Source organism: Choloepus didactylus, chromosome 1, assembly GCF_015220235.1.
Source record: "Choloepus didactylus isolate mChoDid1 chromosome 1, mChoDid1.pri, whole genome shotgun sequence".
NCBI lineage: Eukaryota > Metazoa > Chordata > Mammalia > Pilosa > Megalonychidae > Choloepus > Choloepus didactylus.
Window position 1 is genome coordinate 191,857,497 of NC_051307.1, and position 17,848 is coordinate 191,875,344.

General features: G+C 35.6%; 1 protein-coding gene across 1 annotated transcript; it reads left to right on the forward strand.

The window, feature by feature from the left end:
* Positions 1 to 569: 569 nt before the first annotated feature.
* CCR8 (C-C motif chemokine receptor 8) lies at positions 570 to 12,094 on the forward strand. Its single transcript, XM_037828816.1, has 2 exons — positions 570 to 641; positions 8,981 to 12,094. Exon 2 carries the CDS (start codon positions 8,995 to 8,997, stop codon positions 10,060 to 10,062), a length of 1,068 nt encoding a protein of 355 aa, XP_037684744.1. The 5' UTR covers positions 570 to 641; positions 8,981 to 8,994; the 3' UTR covers positions 10,063 to 12,094.
* The last annotated feature ends 5,754 nt before the right edge of the window (positions 12,095 to 17,848 follow it).

Sequence of the window (17,848 nt, forward strand, 5' to 3'; positions counted from 1 at the left end):
TTTCTGAAACAGTCATGGTAAACCAGGAGATGAAATATTCTCATTGACAGACCCCAGTCCTAAGCCTCCCTTTTAATGGTGTGTATGTGAGTGTTTTTTTATAGCGATGTGATTGGAAGCCCAACCAGTACCATACAGAGTGGGGGTGGGGTGACTCTGACTCTTCCCTCATCTAATGTTGGCAGACACAAGCAACATGGCCATTACATTATTATTCTTGCTGCCATAGGATGAAAAAGGGAATTTTTAAAGGATTATGATATTTGCAAGGCACAACAAATGAATAATGGAATCACTCTGATAGAAGTTATTGTCACTGCCATTATAATTCAAATATATATGTTTATACACATACACACATTTATGCATGCTACATGCCATGGAGGAAAGCAAGCCCAGGCAAAATTATTTAACTTTGGAGGGAGTTAATATAGCTTTCAGTATTTTTTTTAAAGGTTTTTTTTTTTTTTTCTTAACTGCAGGATGCAGTCGTAGGCCCACCCCCATTCTGTCACTCACCACAGATAATAAGATACCCACAGAGGAGCTGCTGTTCACCAAACTGCCCACACACGGAAGGGTACCGACCCTGAGAAAAAGAAATTAGCCACACTGGGACTTCCAGGACAAAGGCTCTTAAGGTATGTATTAAAAATAATCTTGTGGGAAAAGGATATGAGGAGGCAAGGGCACTTGTGTTCTTGGAGGAGAGACAAGGAGAGACCAATATTTCAGAGGTCTGGCAAAGAGCTACATTTCTTTTGTGATCTTTGCATGTCTCCAGAGTCAACAAATTTTGCGTTACATCTTGGTGGCTGTCCATGGCTCTGGCTGAGGGGAGCAAGCCATGCCATTTTCTCTGCAGGATGCTAGGAGGGAGTGGAAGCAAGACAGGGAAGGCAGAGAAGAAAAGATCCCTGAATTGCCAGGCATTGGAGGGTATCTGTCCTTATGCCGGGTGCAATGCTTCTACCAGACAACTGAAGAACATGTGGGCATTGTTTGCCAGGCAGGAAGGAAGCTGGCAAGCAAACATTCATCTCTAACTAGACACTGATTTAAATTATCTCACTTAGCTGTCTCCAAACCTTGAAAAACATTAGTAGCCCTTTTCACAATTGATTCTGAGGCAAAATTTCTAAAATGAGCCCCAATTTACAGGTGCTCCCAAATGATAAATCTAGAGATTGGAAGTCAGGTGACCTAGATTCCGAAAGATTGGAGCTTTTTAATCTACCCGTAAAATATAGAAATATGGAAAATAAGACAGATGTGATTTCAGGTCCTTGCTTTATCGCCTCAGCTGCTCTGTGACTTGGGTCTTAGGACTGAAACTCTCTGAGTTTCAGATATAATCTCAACTCCAGAAATAGAAAGCAGATATAAGTGCCTGCTTCACAGGGTTTTGCAAAGAATAAATGAGGCAATACACCTAAAACACCTGGTCCACATTCAGAAATGATAGATTTTGTCAATACTTTCCATGGACTTTACTAATAAAAGAGGAAGGAGGAAGCTGGGGAAGGCAGTGGGTCAAGAATCTACTCTTACTGTAGGAGATGGGACCAGAAGGGAGGTGAACTGAAAATTGTTTGGTTTTGCTATATTTGCTTTATTGCATATTTCTCCTTCTATTCATGAATTTATCAGATTACATATTTTTTTGGCAGCATTTCAAAGTAAATTCAGGTGTTAGTATAATTAACCCCCAAGACACTTCAGGATACATGTCATGAATTAGACTTAAATATTTCTTTACAATTTTTTAGGGTTTTTATGGTAAAATTTATATACAACAATATGCACCAATATTATGGACCATTTGGTGAGTTTTGACAAATTCGTATAGCTCTTAACAAGACTCCATTGAAGACATGGATGATTCCAGGTCCTTGAAAGTTTCCGCATGACTATTTTCCAGTCAGTCCCTGAGCCATTGTCTTCCTAAGGCAATATGATTTGTGAATTTTTTCCCACCTGTTTTAGAACTGTCATATGAATGTAGTCATGTAGAAGGGGGTTGTCAGACTATGGTCCATGTAGTAAGTCAGGTCTGGTATAGCTCATAAGTTTAAGATTGGCTTTTATATCTTTTAATGTGATTTATTTTTATTAGAGAAGTTGTAAATATGCAGAAAACACAAAGTTCACATATACCTCTCCCCCATTATTAACAACTATCATTAATGTGGTTCCTTTGTTAAAATTGATGGAAGAATATTATTTCAACTATACTATTTACTATATTCCATAGTTTGCATTATGGTTCACTCTTTGTGTTGGATGGTCCTATGATTTTTTTCTTAAGTTTTTATTCTAGTAACATCTATACAACCTGAAATTTCTCCTTTTAACCCTTTCAAAATTTATTTCATGTTTATTATGTTCACAATGTTGTGGTGTCACTACCACCACATCCATTACCAGACCATTTCCATCACCCCAAACAGAAATTCAGTACCAATTAAGCATTAACTCCATTTCCTTACCCCAGCCCGGACCCTGGTAACCAGCATTCTACTCTCTGACTCTATCAATTTGCTTATTCAAATTATTTCATATGAAGGAGGTCATACAATATGCATCCTTTTGTGCCTGGCTTATTGCACTTAACATGATGACTTCAGGGTTCATTCATCTTGTCGATTTTATCAGAACTTCATTCCTTCTTATGGCAAAATAATATTCCATTTTATGTAGATACCACATTTTGTTTATCCATTCATCTGTTGATGGACACTCGGGTTGCTTCCATCTTGTGGCAATTGTGAATAATGCTGCAATGAACATCAGTGTGCAAATACCTGTTCCAGTCCCTGCTTTCAATTCCTTTGGATATATACCTCAAAGTGGGATTGGCAGGTCATATAATAATTGTATACTTAATTTTTTGAGGAAACACCAAACTGTTTCCCACAATGGCTGCACCATTTTACATTCTCTCCAACAGTGAACAAGTGCTCCTATTTCTCCACATCCTCTCCAACACTTGCTATTTTCCATTTTTTGAAGAGTAGCCATTTTAGCGTGTGTGAAATGGTATCACACTGTAGTTTTGATTTGTATTTCTCTAATGACTAAGCATTTTTTACATGCTTTTGGCTATTTCCAAGTCTATCCAAGTCTTTTGCCCATTTTTTAATTCGGTTGTTTGTCTTTTTGTTGTTGAATTGTAGGATTTCTTTTTATATTCTGGATACTAAACCCTTATCAGATATATGGTTTCCTAATATTTTCTCTCATTCTGTAGGTTGCCTCTTTAGTTTCATGATAAAATCCTTTGATGCACAAAAGTTTTGAATTTTGCTGAGGTCCCATTTTTCTCTTTTTTCTTCTGTCACTTGTACTTTGGATATAAAGTCTAAGAAACCATTGCCTAACACAAGGTCCAGAAGATGTTTCCCTATGTTTTCTTCTAGGAGTTTTATAGTTTGGGTTCTTATATTTAGGGCTGTAATCTATTTTGAGTTGATATTTTTATACGATTTGAGGTAGAGGTCCTCCTTCATTATTTTGCATGTGGATATCCAGTTTCCCCAGAACCATTTGTTGAAGAGACTATTCTTTCCCTATTGAGTGGACATGGTATTCTTGTCAAAAATCAGTTGGCAGCTGGGGGAGGATGAAGAGGTGTTGGATTTCCTCACCTGGATTGTTGTTGATGTTCTCACAAACATTGGTGACTGACGGTTTGTCATGCTGAGCCCTCTGTCTTGGGGCTGGCCCCTATGAAACTTGTTGCTGCAGGGGAGAGGCTAAACCTGCTTATAATTCTGCCTAAGAGTCTCCCCCTGAGTGACTCTTTGTTGCTCAGATGTGGCTCTCTCTCTCTAACTAAGCCATCTTGGCAGGTGATCTCACTGCCCTCCCCGCTACATGGGACCTGACTCCCAGGGGTGTAAATCTCCCTGGCAATGCAGGATATGACTTCTGGGGATGAATCTGGATCTGGCATCATGGGATTGGGAACATCTTCTTGACCAAAAGTGGGATGCGAAATGAAATGAAATAAAGTTTCACTGGCTGAGAGATTTCAAATGGAATTGAGTGGTCACTCTGGGGGACATTTTTATGCACTACATAGTGCATAAACCCTTTTTAGGTTGTAATGTATTGGAGTAGCTAGAAGTAAATACCTGAAACTACCAAACTCCAACCCAGTAGCCTTGACTCTTGAAGACAACTGTATAACAATGTAGACTACAAGGGGTGACAGTGTGATTGTGAAAACCTTGTGGATCGCACTCTCTTTATTCAGTGTATGGATGGATGAGGAGAAAAATGGGGACAAAACCTAAATGAAAAATAGGGTGGGATGGGGGGGTGATTTGGGTGTTCTTTTTTACTTTTATTTTTTATTCTTATTCTGATTCTTTCTGATGTAAGGAAAATGTTCAAAAATAGATTGGGGTGATGAATGCAGAACTATAAGATGGTACTGTGAACAGTTAATTGTACACCATGGATGATTGTATGGTATGTGAATATTTCTCAATAAAACTGAAAAAAAAATAGATTGGGTGATGAATGCACAACTATATGATGGTACTGTGAACAGATGATTGTACATTGTGGATGATTGTATAGTATGTGACTATATCTCAATAAAACTGAATTTAAAAAATCAATTGGCAATAGAGCTGAAGTTTTATTTCTGAACTTTCAGTGCAATTTGATTGGTCTATGTGTCTGTCCTTGTGCCACTACCATGCTGTTTCGATGACTGTGGCTTTGTAACAAGTTTTAAAATTGGGAAGTGTGAGTTCTTTAACTTTCTTCTTTTTCAAGATGGCTTTGACTGTTCAGGGTCTGTTACCTTTTCATATAAATTTGATGACTGGCTTTTCCATTTCTGTGAAGAAGACTGTTGGAATTTTGATTGGGCTGCATTGAATCTGTAAAACACTTTGGGTAGAATTGACATCTTAACAATATTTAGTCTTCCAATCCATGAATACAGAAAACCCTTCCGTTTAATTAGGTCTTCTCTGATTTCTGTTAGCAATGTTATGTAGTTTTCTGTGTAAAAGTCCTTTATATCTTTGGTTGGACTTATTCTTATATTTGATTATTTTAGTTTCTATTGTAAATAGAATTTTTCCATTTTCTCTTCAGATGGCTCATTACTAGTGTATATAAACACTACTGATTTTTGAGTGTTGATCTTCTACCCTGCCACTTTGCTGAACTTGTTTATTACCTTTAGTGGCTTTGTTGTGGATTTTTCAGGATTTTTTATGCATAGGATAATGTCATCTGCAAGTAGATAAATTTTTACTTCTGCATTTCCAATTTGGATGCCTTTTATTTCTTTTTCTTGCCTAATTGGCTAGAACCTCCAGTACAATGTTAAATAACAGTGATGACAGTGGGCATCCTTATCTTGTTCCCAGTCTTAGAGGAAAAGGTATCAATCTTTCACCATTGAGCATAATGTTAGCTCTGGGTTTTTCATATATGCCATTTATCATGAGGAAATTTCCTTCTATTTCTATTTTTCTAAGTGTTTATTGTCAAGAAAGACTGCTGGATTTTATGAAATGCCTTTTCTGTGTCATTTGAAATGTTTTTTCCCTTTTGTTCTGTTAATGTGGTAGATTACATTAATTAATTTTCTTATGCTGAACCACTCTTGCATACCTGGGATAAATCCCACTTGCTCATAGTGTGTAATTCTTTTAATATGCTGTTGGATTTGGTTTGCTAGTATTTTGTTGAGGATTTTTGCATGTGTATTCATAAAGGATATTGGTCCTTATCTGACTTGTCTTGTTGAATCTTTATCTGGCTTTGGTATTAGGCGATGTTGGCCTCATAGAATGAGCTGGGGAGTGTTCCCTCCTTGTCAATATTTTGGATGAGTTTGAGCAGGATTGATGTTAGTTCTGGGAATGTTTGGTAGAATTTAGCTTTGCAGCCATCTGGTCCTGGACTTTTGTTTGTTGGGAGGTTTTTATTATTGTTACAGGCTCTTTACTAGTTATTGGTCTGTTGAAATCTTCTATTTCTTCTTTAGTCAGTGTGGGCAGTTTGTGTGTTTCTAGGAATTTGTCCATTTCACATAGGTCATCTAATTTGTTGTTCATAGTATCCTCTTATAATCTTTTTAATTTCTGTAAGTTTGGTAGTAATATCCCTCCTTTCATTTCTGGTTTTAGTTTTTTGTGCCTTTTTCTTTCTTTCTTTTTTTTGGATTTGTCAGTCTAGTTAAAGTTTTGTCGATATCAATGATCTTTTTGAAGAACCAACTTTTTTTGTTTTGCTGATTCTATTTTTCTAATTCTCTATTTTATTTATCTCTTCTTTTTAATGTTTGCTAGTTCCTTCTTTCTGATCAGTTTAGTTTTAGTTTGCTCTTTTTTTTCCCTAGATCCTCCAGTTGTGAGGTTAGATCTCTAATTTGAGATCTTTCTTTTTTTTAATGTACGATTTAGAGCTATAAATTTCCCTCTCAGCACTGCCTTTGATGCATCCCATAGTTCTGTGTTTATGTTCATTCATTCTAGGCATTTTCTAATTTCCTGTAATTTCTCCTTTGACATTTTGTGTTTGAGTGCATTGTTTAATTTCTACATACTTGTGAATTTTTCAGTTCTCCTTCTGTTAATGATTTCTAGCTTTATTTCAATATGGTCAGAGAAGATACATTGTATGATTTCAGTATCTTGGATTTATTGAGACTTGTTTGTGATCTATCATGTGGTTTATCCTGGAGAATGAGCCAGGTGCAGTAGAGAAGAACGTGTATTCTACTGTGGTTGGGTGAACTATCTATTCCTCCCCTCAAATCTGTCAATATTTGCTTCCTATATTTTGAGGGTTCTGTATTAGGTTCATATATATTTATAATTGTTATGTCTTCTTGTTGAATTGACCCCTTTATCAGTATATAGTGACTTTCTTTGTTCCTCAAAACTATTTTTGACTTAAAGCATATTTTATCTGATATTAATACAGGTATCCCAACTCTCTTTGATTACTTTTGCATGGTACATATTTTTTGCCATCCTTTCACTTTCAACCTACTTGTGTCTTTCTTTTTCTATTTATATAGTTGGGTCATTCTTTTTTATCCATTCTGCCTATCTCTGCCTTTAGATTGGAAAGTTTAATCCATTTACATTTAAAATAAGTACTGAATGCCTGATTTTCCTCATTTTGCTATTTTGTCTTTATAAATTTTATACTTTTATTGTTCCTCAATTCTTGCATTAATGCCTACTTTTGTATTTATTTTATTCTTTTTTATTATACCATTCAGTCCCTTCCCATTTCTTTCTGTATATATTTTTCATATATTTGCTTTGTGTTTACCATAGGGCTTAAATTTAACATCATAAATCTAGAACAATAACATTTGATTTGAAACCAACTTAACTTCAATGGCATAAATATATACTCTTTCCATACCCCTCCATCACCTCACTTTTTTGTTGTACTTGTTACAGATAATATGTTTATACATTATATGTCTAAAACCATAGGTGCATCATTACTTTTTATGAATTTGCCTTTTAGAACCCATAAGAGGTAAAAAGCAGAGTTACATACCAAAAATACAATACAATAATACTGGCATTTATAATTACCCATATGGTTAACTTTACCAGGGGTCTTAATTTCTTTTTGCCTCTTCAATGCACTGTCAGCTGTCCTTTCCTTTGAGTCTGAAGAACTTTCAGTATTGCTTGTAGGGCATATCTAATAGTGGCAAACTCCCTATTTTATTTATTTTGGAATGTCTTAATCTCTCTCACATTTTTAAAAGACATTCTCACTAGATATAAAATTCTTTGCTCACAATTGTTTTCTTTTAGCAATTTAAATATGTTGTCCCACTGCCTTCATATCCTGTAGTTCCTGATGAGAAATTAGGACTTAATCTTATTGGGCTCCTCACCACACACAACATTGCTTTTCTCTTGATGTTTTCAGAACTCTCTCCTTGTCTTTGGCATTGGACTATGGGGCATGGTTCTCTTTGAGTTTATCATATTCTTGAATGTGTATATTCATATCTTTTGTTAAATTTTGGAAGTTTTCTGCCATTATTCCTTTGAATATTCCTTCCGCCTCTTTTTATCCTGGACAAACCAGGATGTTTGGTCACCCCATTATGAGACTCATACTTGGCATGGCACAAGGCACTTTGTAAACTTTGTCATATTTGTGTTTGGGATTAAGAGGACTTTGAATTATGTGAATGTAAAGCAAACAAATGTCTTGGAAAAATAAGTCTGAATTGAAGTTGCTCTGAATTTGTATATCAGTTGAGGAGAGTTGTCATGTTTTCAACGTTGAGTCTTCTCTTTGATGAATTTATTATATTTTTCCTCTTAATTGTGCCTTTTTTTATGTCCTTCGACAAAGTTCTGTCATCTTCTCCAGTATTTCAGGTTTACTACAAATCATCCTAGTAATTTTTTTTTCTGTTACTGCTGGAATCATTTTTTTTCTATTGCATTTTTAAATTGTTTAACACTCATCCTTAGAAAAGCAGTTAAAAGAGTGAACTAAACTTCTGAGTATCATGTGGCTATATCTCTAAAACAACATGTGGGGAAAAGAAAAGCAAGACAAAAATGATAGATATAATACGATATTTATATAAGTTAAGCAGGGACACAAAACAATACTATATCCTGTTTATGGATACATGTAAGTATGTAAAAGTATAGAGGGAAGCTAGAACAATGCATACCAAGACGATATTAATAGTTGCCTCTGGGGGTGGGGTGGGGATGGGTTTTATAGTTAGAGAGAACTTTATTTTTATCTTTTTTGTATTAAAAAGTAAAAAAGAAAAGAAAAGGAAAAAAAAGCAAAAGAAAATATAATTTGCAAATAATTCTGCCAAGTGGAACTATAGGTTCTTAAGTTTTCTTTGTACTTTTTGGCTTTTCTCATTCGCCTTCCTCCCATTCTTTTCAATAAAAATATTTTGAAGGAATGAGTCTCACTTTTGTGCCTCTGTCACCAGGTCCTCCTGCCTTGATGGATTATACACTGGAGCCCAATATGACAACAATAACTGACTTCTACTATCCTGATATCTTCTCAAGCCCCTGTGATGGGGAACTTATTCAGAGAGAAAACAGCTGGTGTCTTGCTATCTTTTACTGCCTCCTGTTTGTATTTGGTCTTCTGGGAAACAGCCTGGTCATCCTGGTCCTTGTCACCTGCAAGAAGTTGAAGAGCATCACGGATGTGTACCTCTTGAACCTGGCCCTGTCTGATCTGCTTTTCGTCTTCTCCTTCCCCTTTCAGACCCACTATCATCTGGACCAGTGGGTGTTTGGGACTGTGATGTGCAAGGTGATCTCTGGCTTTTATTACATTGGCTTTTTCAGCAGCATGTTCTTCATCACTCTCATGAGTGTGGACAGGTACCTGGCTGTTGTCCATGCAGTGTATGCCATGAAGGTAAGGACAGCCAGAATGGGCACAGCCCTGAGCCTGGCAGCATGGCTGACTGCCGTCATAGCCACCAGCCCATTGCTAGTGTTTTACCAAGTGGCCTCTGAAGATGGCATTCTGCAGTGTTATTCATTTTACAATCACCAGACACTGAAGTGGAAGATCTTCACCCACTTTGAAATGAATATCTTAGGCCTCTTGATCCCATTCACCATTCTTATTTTCTGCTACATCAGCATCCTGCTCCAGCTGAAGAGATGCCAAAACCACAACAAGACCAAGGCCATCAGGCTGGTGCTCATTGTTGTCGTTGTGTCCCTACTATTCTGGGTCCCATTCAACGTGGTTCTCTTCCTCACTTCCTTGCACAACATGCACATCTTGGATGGATGTGTCATGAGCCAGCGGTTGATTTATGCCACCCATGTCACAGAAACCATTTCCTTCACTCACTGCTGTGTGAACCCTCTTATCTATGCTTTCATGGGTGAGAAATTCAAGAAACACCTCTCAGAAATATTTCAGAAAAGTTGCAGCCATATTTTACTCTGCACAGGGAGACGAGTCTCCAAGGAGGGCTGGGAAAGGTCATCGTATTTGCATCAGCATTCGTCACGTTCCTCCAGCACAGACTACATCTTATGAGGAGGTGCCTCTGGTGGGCTCTGGCTTCACACCACTCTTTATGGTGGATTCTGAAGCTTCATAAAGAGAAACTCTTAGAACATGGGTTACAGACTCAACACAACACAACACTGCAGCTTTAAATTGTTCATTGTTAAAAGAATGAGTTAAATTTATGAGTATTGTGTGAATGTATCTCTAAAACAACAAGCTAGGAGAAGAAAAGAAAGACACAAAATGGCATTTAATGAATTCCTACTATTGCAAATTAATCTTCTCTAGAAATATTCTATTTTGGATACCTTTTATGTGATGGGAGTTAGGGGGAGGGTAGTGGCGGTGGTAGGCACTATAAGCAATGCAAACAAAACCAGACAACATTTTCAAAAAGGGTGGGACAAAAAAAACATGACTTCTAATAACAATAGTTAATAGGTAGTGGGAGTTTAGTTCTAAAGGCTTTGTATGTATCAATTCATTTAATCTTCATAATAACCCTATAAGTTAGGGCCTATTACAGTTGAAGAAGTTAAGCTGCTTGCCCAAAGTTACATTGCATGTAGCAGAACTTAATCACTGTGCGGAGCTACCTCTCTGTTTAGGGCAAATTGGGAAATCTCTAAGCCTAGGCTTACATCACTTACTATTATTATTATTATTATTTAATTTTTCTTAAAACACTGTTAAGGGAAACTTAAGGGGAAAATACCCATCCTCCTGCCATTCTAATAAAATACTGGTTTCCCTTTATTTCTGAGCTAATTTCATGCAGCAACAGGTATGGTAATTAAAAAGCACGGTCTATCAAAGGCAACATGACTGGGTAGTTTCTATCCTGCTATAACTAACATGACCTTGGGTAAGTCACTTTACCTCTCCCCTTTCCCAGACTGGGGGGAGGAATAAAAATGATCTGAGACAGTTTCCAACTTCTAAGTTCCATGATTTCATAAACATTATTGCACTTAGAGATAAATAACCCAAAGGCACATGAAGTAACATAGTCTTAATCCCTAACTCAACCAATTCAGAAAACTGTAACAGGTTCTGGGAGGACAGGCCAAGGAAGGAATTCGAGAATTACACAGTCTCCCTTCTGGGAGGGTCTATCATTCTGGAAATTTCTCCTACCGTAGACACAGCTCTTTGGTTGGAAGTGAGCTCTTCAACCAAGGCAGCCAATCTATCGCTCAGGGGCATCAGACTATTCAGCATGGGCAGTGACCAAATGGGATTTTCTCTTTTGGGAAACTTGAGCTTATATTAGATAGAGTCTGCAAGTAGTGGCAGAAACATACAGAAGTTTCTACACCCCTAACACCCCAGAAGATTTTCTTCTGCCCCTTCCAGTAATTCTCCCCTAAGGGGAAGTAAATACTATTTTGACATTGATCACCATAGATTTGATTTTCCAGTTTTTGAAATATGTATATAAATGAAATCATACAGCATGTGTAGTCTTTTGTGTCTGGCTTCTTTTAGTCCTCATGTCTTTCAGTCATCATGTCTGTGAGATCCATCCATGCCATTGCTTGTAGAAGTAGTTTGTTCATTTTTATTGCTGCATAGTATTCCATTGTATGAATATACCAAAAATTTTGGGTCCATTGTACTATTTAGTATTATAAATAGAACTTCTTGGTAGGCAAAAACATTCATTTCTTTTGGAGATATATCTTGGGATGGAATTTCTGAATCATAGCATTTAAGTGTGCTGAGATTTATCAGGTGTTACCAAACTGTTTTCCAAAATGGATGTACCAATTTACCCTCCCATCAACAATGTCGAGAATTCTGACTGTTCCACAACCTTGTCAACACTTTTATCGTCAGTCTTTTTAATCTTAATCATTCTGGTAGGTATGTACTCACATCTCATTGTGATTTTAATTAGGAATTACTTGATGAATAATGATGTTGAGTGCCTTTTCAAATGTTTATTGGCCATGTAGATACCTCTTTTGGAAAGTGCCTGTTTAAATGTTTTGCTTATTTTTATTAGGTTATCTTTTTATTATTAATTTTTAGGAATTTAAAAATATATCCTTGATATGTTCCCTTTGTCAAATACCTGTAGTATTATAAATATCTTTTCCCAGTTTGCGGATTGTCTTTTCACTCTATTGACGGTGTTTTGAGATGAACAGAAGTTTTAACTCGATTAAAGTACAATTTGTCAATCTTTTCTTTTATGGATAGTGATTTTTGTATACTGTTAAAAATAAACTTTGCCTATCCCAAGGTCATGAAGATATTCACATATGATTTGCTCTATATGCTTGCTTATTTTACTTTACCACATTTAAATCTGTGATCCAATTCAAGAAAAATTTTTGTTTGATGAGTAGAGGTCAAAGTTATTTTGTTCCATACAAATATTCAACCGAGAAGGCCACCCTTTGCCCATTGAATTGTTGAAACAACTTTGTTATAAATCAGATGAGTCTATTTCTAGATTCTCCATTCCATTCCGTTTATCTATTTCTAACTGTCTTTCCTTGGACCAATATCCCGTCTTGCTTTCTGTAGCTTTATAGTAAGTCTTGATATCTGTAAATGTAATCCTTCCAAATTTGTTCCTTCTACAAGATTCTTTGCCATTCTATAGCTTTGAATTTCTGTATAAATTTTAGAATGGGTTTGTCAATTTCTAAAAATAAAAGCCTGCTGTTTTTTTTTTCCATAAGATTACATTGAATATATAAATCAATTTAGGGAAAATTGACATATTAAGAATATTAAGTTTTCCAGTACACAAACATGGTGTACCTCTACATTTGTCTTCTTTATTTTCAACAGTATTTTGTATATTTCAGTGTAGAGGTCCTGAATATCTTTTGTTGTATTTATCCATAGGTAATTGATGCTTCTTTATGCGATGGTGTTAAAAATATCTCAATAGTTTGTTTGTTGCTAGTATACAGAAATACAATTGATTTTTGTATATTAACTTTGTATCCAATATCCTTGCTAAAATCATCTAGTAATAATGGTGCTTTTGTAGACTATTTTGGATTTTCTATACTTATAATGTCATCTGTGAGCAATGATAGTTTTACTTCTTACTTTTGTACTTAGATAACTTTATTCATTTCTCTTGCCTTGTTCTACTGGCTAGTACCTCCAATACAATGTTGAAAAAGAACTGGTGATAGTGAACATCCCTGACTTCTTCCTGAATTAAGAAAGAAAGTGTTAATGTTATGCCATTAAGTATAATGTTAGCTGTAGGGTATTTTGAAGATAATCTTATCAGATTAAAGAAGTTTCTTTCTATTAATTTTCTGTGAGTCTTATACAAATATTAAATTTTATCATGTTTTTCCTTTATCTATTGAGTTGATCATATAGTTTTTTCCTATTATTTTGTTAATTTGGTGAACTGCATTGATTGATTTCCTTTTCTTAAGTCAAACTATATTTTTCCTGGAAAAATAACCTGTCGGTCATGACCGTTTTAATGGATAACTAGATTCTCGTAGGATTTTCTTATCTGTGTTCATGAGAGACATTGTTCTGAAATGTTCCTTTCTTGTAATGTCCTGATCGGGTTTGATGTCCTAAAATATGTTAGGAAATGTTTTCTTTTTCTAGATGCCCTGAAAAACTCGATGCCACAAAAAATTGGTATTATTGCCTCTTTAAATATTTAGTAGAATTCACTAGTGAAGCCAGCTGGTCCTGGGGTTTCTCTGTGGGAAGATTTTAAATTATATATTAGGTTTCTTTAGCAGATATAGACTATTCAATTTTCTAATTTTTTTTGTCTCAGTTCTGTAAAATTGTGATTTTTTTAAGGAAATTGCTCTCTTTAACTTGTCAAATATATTATCATATTATATATTACTATTATTAATATATTATCATAATATCTTATTATAATATTTTTAATGCAAGATTACCTAATGCCCCTTTTCATTTCTGATATTGGTAATTTGTATTTTTTTTTCTTTCTTGATCAGTTTTGTAGGGTTTATCTGTTTTACCACTCTTTTCAAAGAACCAATCTTCATCTTTGCTGATTTTCTGCTTTTATCTTTTCATTGATTTCTGCTCTAATCTTTATTGTATCTGATTTCTTTGTGTTTAATTTAGTGTTTTTTTTCTCCTAGGACTGTCAACCTTTGTTCTTCTATGAATTATGCATTTAAAGCTACAAATGACTCTAATCATTGCCTTGGCTACGTCACTTAATATGATATGTTTTCATTAATTTTCAGATTAATTATTTTCTATTTTCCATTATGATATCTTCTTTGAACCATGAGTTATTTAGCAATTTATTTTTTTAAAATTTCCATACATTTAGGGATTTCTAATCAACTTTGTGTTTCAATTTCTAATTTGACTCCACTGTTCTGAACAACAAACTATCCTTTGTTTTTTGAAATTTGCTAAAAATTGTTTCATGGCCCAGAATATGCTTTATTTTGGTAAATGTTCAAAATACACTTGATAAGAATGTGTATCCTGTGGTGGTTGGGTGTAGCTGGTTAATTGGGTTGTTCAGTCTTCTATGTCTTTGGTATTCTTGTTGACTTTTTCTGTTTACTTGTATCTATCAGTTACTAAGGGCGGTATATAAAAATCTCTGTGATTGTGGGTTTGTCTAATTTTAATTTTAATTCTGTTAATTTTAATTTTTGCTGTATATAATTTGAATCTATGTTGTTAGGTGTATACAGATATAGGGTTCTATGCCTTTCTATGAAATTGACTCTTTCAGTATTATCAAATATGTCTTTTTCTGTATTAATACTTTTTTGTCTTAAGGTCTACTATGCCTACTATTAATATAGTCACACCAGCTTTCTTCTGATTAGTGTACATTTTGTGTATCTCTTTTTATTGTTTTACTTTAAAACAAACTCTATCTGTATTTAGTATCTTTCTTTAACTGGGGTGTTTTCTTTATCTAGTCTAATAACCTTTGTCTTTTAATCAAATGTTTAATTCATTTATATTTAATATGAATATATGAAGCAATAGTACAAAAGACAGGAGGGAGTAAATGGAGGAGTAAATGCAGTTTAACATTTGTAATATTCTTGCATTTTTCAAGAAGTGTTAAGAATCCTAAACCTAAGTTACAGTGTAGTAAGTAAGAGATGACTATCAAAATTTCTAGAATCACCAGTAAAAAGAGTACAAGAATACATAACTAAAAAGCCAATGGGGGAAAGGAATTATAATAATTATTGATACATCCAAAGGTGTAATAAATAGCGAGATGATAGAATTAAACCCAACCATATCCATAATAGAGATAATTATCCAAAGCTCTGATACTATTGAGTTGCAAAATTAACCATGAAACCTCTACCTCTACACCTCTTTTTATGTGAGAAAAATTATTCCTGATTTCCACTCCTGGTAGTGATGGACTAGGTAAGTCAGATAAACCCTTCTACTGAGGAAAACTAGAAAATCTGAACAGAAATTAAAAACATATATGTATACTCTTGTTTGAAACTTAATGGGTAACCATAAGATCTTGGAAAAGACATAAATCCAGAGAGGTGAACCCAGTATTTGGCTCTCCTTTTTTCTTGGAGACATTTGCCAATTTCAGAAGAGGCTTCTGCAAGGCTGAGATGCTGGGTAGCACTACTAACTGACTCACAAGAGTATGGAGATTAAAATTGGATTCTAGGACTAGTAAATCTCCTCCACTTTGGGTTGAAATCCTGCAGGCTATACCTTAGGATTAAAAGTGAACCAGAAATAGACCAGCACTTGGAGGCACTGGAACCTAGCTTCAGGTATCTCAACCCCTAGAAATCAGTTTGAGTGATCCTGGTAACTACTGCCCACCCCCCAGCCTCCAAGAACCTGACAGAATCAAACATCAATCCCCTCTGGAGGAAGACAATATTGTCCTACCCCTCAGTCATTTCTACCAACAGTTTTTCAAATATTTTTTGGAATATTTTTATTGTATGTTTGGCACTCAATAAAACTAACTGACCAAATGAAGACAAGACACCACAAACAAGAAAGACTAGTAGGAAGAGAAAATAGAAACAGACCAACAGGAATTCCAGAGATGGAGGTTATGAAGCACAGATTTTAAAATCATCATGCTCATTATGTTTGCATACACAAAAGAAAAGTTTGAGAATTTTGGCAGAGAATTGGAAACTATAATTTTTACAAAGGACATCTCAGACTTGAGAAAGAACTAAATAGAAGTTTTAAAACTGAAGAATACGATAATTAAAATTAAGAACTTTGTGGATGGGTTTTCCAAGAAATTAGGTACAACTGAAGAGAGAATTAGTGAATGGGGAGATAGGCAAGTAGAAAATACCAAGAATATTTATAGAGTTGGAGTGACAAAAAGAAAAATATAATGGAAACAATGAGACACCTAGAACATAAGGTGATGTGGTCTAACATGTTTTTAGGAGTCTGAGAAAGAGGGGAGAGAAAGAATATGGCAGAAGCAATATTAGAAGATGTAACGGTTGGGAATGTTCCAAAATTCGAGTAAGATATCAAGAGACAAATTCAAGAAGTCCCACAATCCCAAGTAGGATTTTTAAAACAAAGCCACAGCTAGGCATATCAGGAACTGATGAAAACCAAACACTAAAAGAAATTCTTAAAAAGCATCCAGATTAAAAAAAGAAAGGTTATCTTCAAAGGAACAGCATTTAAAGTGAAAGCAGACCTCAACAGAAACAATGAAAGTCAGAAGACAAAGGAATGATATCATTACAAAGCTAAAAGAAAATAGAATTTGATACCCAGTTAAGATATACTTTAGGAATCACAGTAGCATAAAACATTTCATAATTAATTTTTTAATGTGAAGTGTCATGTATAGATAAGTCAAAATAATGAAAATAAAACTTCTAGGCAATAATATAAAAGAAGATCTTCATGACTTTGGTGTAAGGAAAGATGTCTTAAACAGGAGTAAAAAACACAAACCATAAGTGAAAGTTTCCTGCGTTAAAATTAAGAACTTCTATTAAACAAAAGACAGAGAGCTGAATGCTATGATGTGCCACCCATATCATCCCTTAGGAGTGCAGGATTTATTGCTCCAGCTGCTGGGAGAGTCATCAGCAGACAGCACTCAGCTCTTGGCCACCTTGGGGATTACCTCATCTGTCCCCTTCACAGGACAGCTTGTGATGATCAATGGACACGAGGTTATAATGTCGTAGCCCACCTCATCCCAACCTCTGAAAGGTAGATTCAGTTGAAGCTTCTGTTGAAATTACATTGTAGCTCAACGTCCCCCTTTGCTCAATCCTTCTTCCTTCCCTTCCCTGCCTTTCCACAGTTGTCAATCCCAAGCATTCTCAAATTTCCTGCATACAATTCTTCATTTTCACAATCTGCATCTCAGGAAAACCAACCTACCACAGACACCATTTAGAGAGTGGAAACGCAGGCCTAGAATGGGAGAAGAATTCTGTAACACAATTGCCTGATAATGCATTGTCAAGAACTGTGAAGGGTCTGAAATTGTACCCTTCTTGCAAGCTTATAAGTTAGCTTGCCACAGTGTTGTGGATGCTGGCAGAAGGCATAAGATTCCTGGGTCAGAGACAAGGGACTTTATTACCCACAGCCCAGCTGGCGTCACAAGCTTTATGCTTGCATCAGTTCCCCTTGACCCACGAGTCCCAAGGGAGTGACGTGGTTTGGCCTGGGTGGATGTTGTACATGTGATGGGTATGCATCACAGCTAAGGAATCTCAAGCTAACAAAACCCCAGTATTTTTTAAGAGGCTGCTAGCAAACCTCCCAAACTTTGCTCCAGTGGGAGACATGATCTCTACTATCCTGACAG